We start from the raw sequence: 3,418 nt of genomic DNA, 5'->3' as shown, positions 1-3,418 counted from the left end.
ATGTGTAGTCGCCTGCTTCTAGCCAGTGTTCTGGTGCCATAATGTTCACTGCATTACAATGAGAAAATTAATACGATGAATAGGTATCCCATGCATTAGGTTAAATCCATGGTTTTATTGTACCGCGTCGTCCCCGCCGGCTTCTATCACTCATTGACCTTTCTAATACCACACAGATGACACACGCACGCAACTTGCATTTTAAAAAAAGTTACTCGCGTTTTTTTTTTGCCTGTGTGTATGGGTCAACCATGTACGCATTGTTTACAGAAGGAAGAAAAAGAAAACTCTTGGTGCTCGATGACAGGGGCAATGATCTGTCCATTAGTTAGTCTTAATCTTCCTGAAGAGGTTAATGAGATTTTATGTGAACAAAAAAGAAACGAAAAAAAACTGGTCCGTTCAACCGAATAATTTTTTTGTGGAGGAAAACAATGCTATTCCCGATGATAGGGGCAATAATTGTTCCCTTCGCTTTAATTTTCATGAAATGGTAAATAATGCCATTTGCGACGGTTGATAAGACAGTTTTATCTTAATCATGTCGTGTAATATGATATATAAAACTATATTCAATGGGTTATCTCTTAGTTTATATCTACTGATTAAGTATACCTAAATATATGCTGAGAAATATCGTGCTAAGAGAAGACAAGCGATTTTTTTTTCATTAACCTCCATGCTAGTGTTTGTCGTCCGCAGCACACCTAAGATAGCATCTGTATATACACGCCCCAAGATATCATGTGAAAGAAGAAAGAATAGAAACTAAATCTATGTTCAACAGAATGAAATTCTCGAGAGCCAGGAAAAGTCTTCTCGAGAGCGAGCAAGGAAAACTAAATCTATGTTACACCGAAAATTCGGCGCGGATGCATCAGAGACGCGGTTAAACCGTACGGTTCCAACCAAACCGCCTGGTCGATGGCGCTTCCACACATAGTGCGTGCATGCACGTAGCTTGCTCTGACACTCCTGCCACGTCACTTCACTCGCGAGACCAAACTAACTAAGGGCATGTACAATGGTCGATAAGGTAGCCTTATCTTAAATCTTGCATGTAATTTAGACATGACAAAAAAACATGTCTACAATGGGTCATTTCTTAGCCTTATCTTTAAAAACTAGTTATTCCCCAAAACGTGGTGAGACATATTGTGCTAAGAGATCATCTCTTGCCTTCTCTTAATTAAGAGAAGACAAGCCTTCTCTTATGATTTCTCTCTCCTCCACCTCATCATTTATCCTACGTGGCATTGTTAAGATAGAACCATTGTACATGCCATAAAGTGACCACCTGGTTGGTTGCTTGGTTAGTTACTGGAGCTCATAATCAGTGCTCTATGTCGACTATATATACCACAAACAACTGCAAACGTTCCCAGCTCATCCTCTGCTCCCGCTCTGCTTGCTTCACTACAAACGAGGCACAAAAACGTGAAACAGATCGTCTGCCGGCCATGGTGGCCATCACGGTGCCCATCTCGGTGGACGCGATCCCTCTTGTGAAATGCGCGCATGCGGCGGCGGCGGCGGTGCCGAGCGTCGACCTGTCGGCGCCGGGCGCTGCGGCGGCCGTCGCGGACGCATGCCGCGGCGTGGGCTTCTTCAAGGCGACCAACCACGGCGTGCCGGCCGCCCTCACGGACGCGCTGGAGGCCCGCGCCGCGGCCTTCTTCGCGCTGCCACACAAGGACAAGCTGGAGGCGTCGGCGCGGCCCTTGGGCTACGGCAGCAAGAGCATCGGCTGCAACGGCGACGTGGGCTGGCTCGAGTACATCCTGCTCTCCGTCGGGTCCGGCTCCGTCGCCGCTGCCTCCCTGCCGCCGTCGCTCCGGGCGGCGCTCGAGGAGTACACGGACGCGGTGCGCGAGGTGGGAGCGCGGGTGCTGGAGCTCATGGCGGATGGGCTCGGCATCGCGGAGGAGCGCCGCGGCGAGCTGCGACGGATGGTGGTGGCGCCGGCGGGAGACAAGGGCGGGCCAGACGAGCTGGTGCGCGTGAACCATTACCCGCCGTGCCCCTGCCCCCTGGCGGCGGGGCAGCGCGGCGTGACGGGGTTCGGGGAGCACACGGACCCGCAGATCATCTCCGTGCTCCGGTCCAACCGCACCGGGGGCCTCCAGATCATGCTCCCGGAAGGCCGCTGGGTCCCCGTGGCCCCCGACCCCGATTCCCTCTTCATCAATGTCGGGGACTCCCTCCAGGTAGGCACCACGCCATTGCCATTCACCCCCTTGTCACTTGTTACCTTTGCCGCCTACCCCATTCGTCTACCTGGGATCCATGGACGCGCACGCATGCATGTTCTGGCCTGGTTTGGCATGGCGCATTATTCAGCTGGCGTCTGTGCGTGTCCCCCGACCCACCCTCCGTTCCTGTCAAGGACGTACCGCGCAAAAGCGTGCAAGTTGCGCGCGATAACTCACTCATTGCCGCGCGACCCCGCGTAGCCTGCGTGTGCCCTACCATCTGCACACATGTACGTTAGACTGTTTTTACACGCATGCGTTCTGACGTGATGCGTTTTGGGAAGCAGGTGCTGACGAACGGGCGGTTCCGGAGCGTGAAGCACCGGGTGGTTGCGCCGGCGGAGGGGCAGCAGTCGCGGCTGTCGGTGATCTACTTCGGCGGGCCGGCGCCGACGCAGCGGATCGCGCCGCTGCCGGAGCTGATGCGGGAAGGGGAGCAGAGCCTGTACAGGGAGTTCACCTGGGCCGAGTACAAGAAGGCCGCCTACAAGTCCCGCCTCGGCGACCACCGCCTCGGCCCCTTCGAGCTCCCCGCCGCCGTCACCCAAGAGGCAACCAAGGCCGACCATCACTGCAGCAGCAACGCAGTTCAGCCGCCGGCGCCGGCGCCCCCTCACGTGGCACGAGTGCACTAGCTTAGCTTGGCTCCCCGTACGTACTCCTAGTAGTAGTGATTTTCTTTTCTTCTTGTTTAATTAATGTAAATCTATCCGCCCAGACATAGTAGTAGTACGTGGTAACTAAAAATGGTGGTAATATCACTCTTGGGCAGCCCAAACTGGCATGGCACCGAACTGTCACACCCGCCGAGAAAGAAAGGCGGCCTTTGTAACTTCCACGTAGATATGCAGACACACCCTTTTGTTTGTTGCTCAGTTTTCACCGGCAGGCAACGGTTCGCCGCATGCTTCTGCCCGGCGTGCCGTGAATAGATCAAAAATGCTAGACGTACAGGCTTTTACAGGTTTCTGCAGGCTCCTTTCAAACTTTCGAAACACATCCCCTGATTTCAATGACGGTGGGCCCGTAACTCTACTAATGACTAATTAAAAACCGCCACGACACCCTGTAAACCACTCATGCCTGTAACATCCTGTATGTGTAGCAAATGAATAGATTGGCAGGCACCACAGTTAGTTAGCATGTCCGTACGCCATCTACCTACC

General features: G+C 53.3%; 1 protein-coding gene across 1 annotated transcript; it reads left to right on the top strand.

Moving 5' to 3' along the window:
- The first annotated feature begins 1,366 nt into the window (after positions 1-1,366).
- On the top strand, positions 1,367-3,200 carry LOC123098681 (gibberellin 2-beta-dioxygenase 3-like). Its single transcript, XM_044520735.1, has 2 exons — positions 1,367-2,207; positions 2,540-3,200. Exons 1-2 carry the CDS (start codon positions 1,461-1,463, stop codon positions 2,885-2,887), a joined length of 1,095 nt encoding a protein of 364 aa, XP_044376670.1. The 5' UTR covers positions 1,367-1,460; the 3' UTR covers positions 2,888-3,200.
- Positions 3,201-3,418: the final 218 nt, after the last annotated feature.

This window comes from Triticum aestivum, chromosome 1B (assembly GCF_018294505.1).
Source record: "Triticum aestivum cultivar Chinese Spring chromosome 1B, IWGSC CS RefSeq v2.1, whole genome shotgun sequence".
In the NCBI taxonomy this organism is placed as follows: domain Eukaryota; kingdom Viridiplantae; phylum Streptophyta; class Magnoliopsida; order Poales; family Poaceae; genus Triticum; species Triticum aestivum.
Note: the sequence above shows the minus strand (reverse complement) of the source record. Positions and strands in the feature narration are given on the sequence as shown.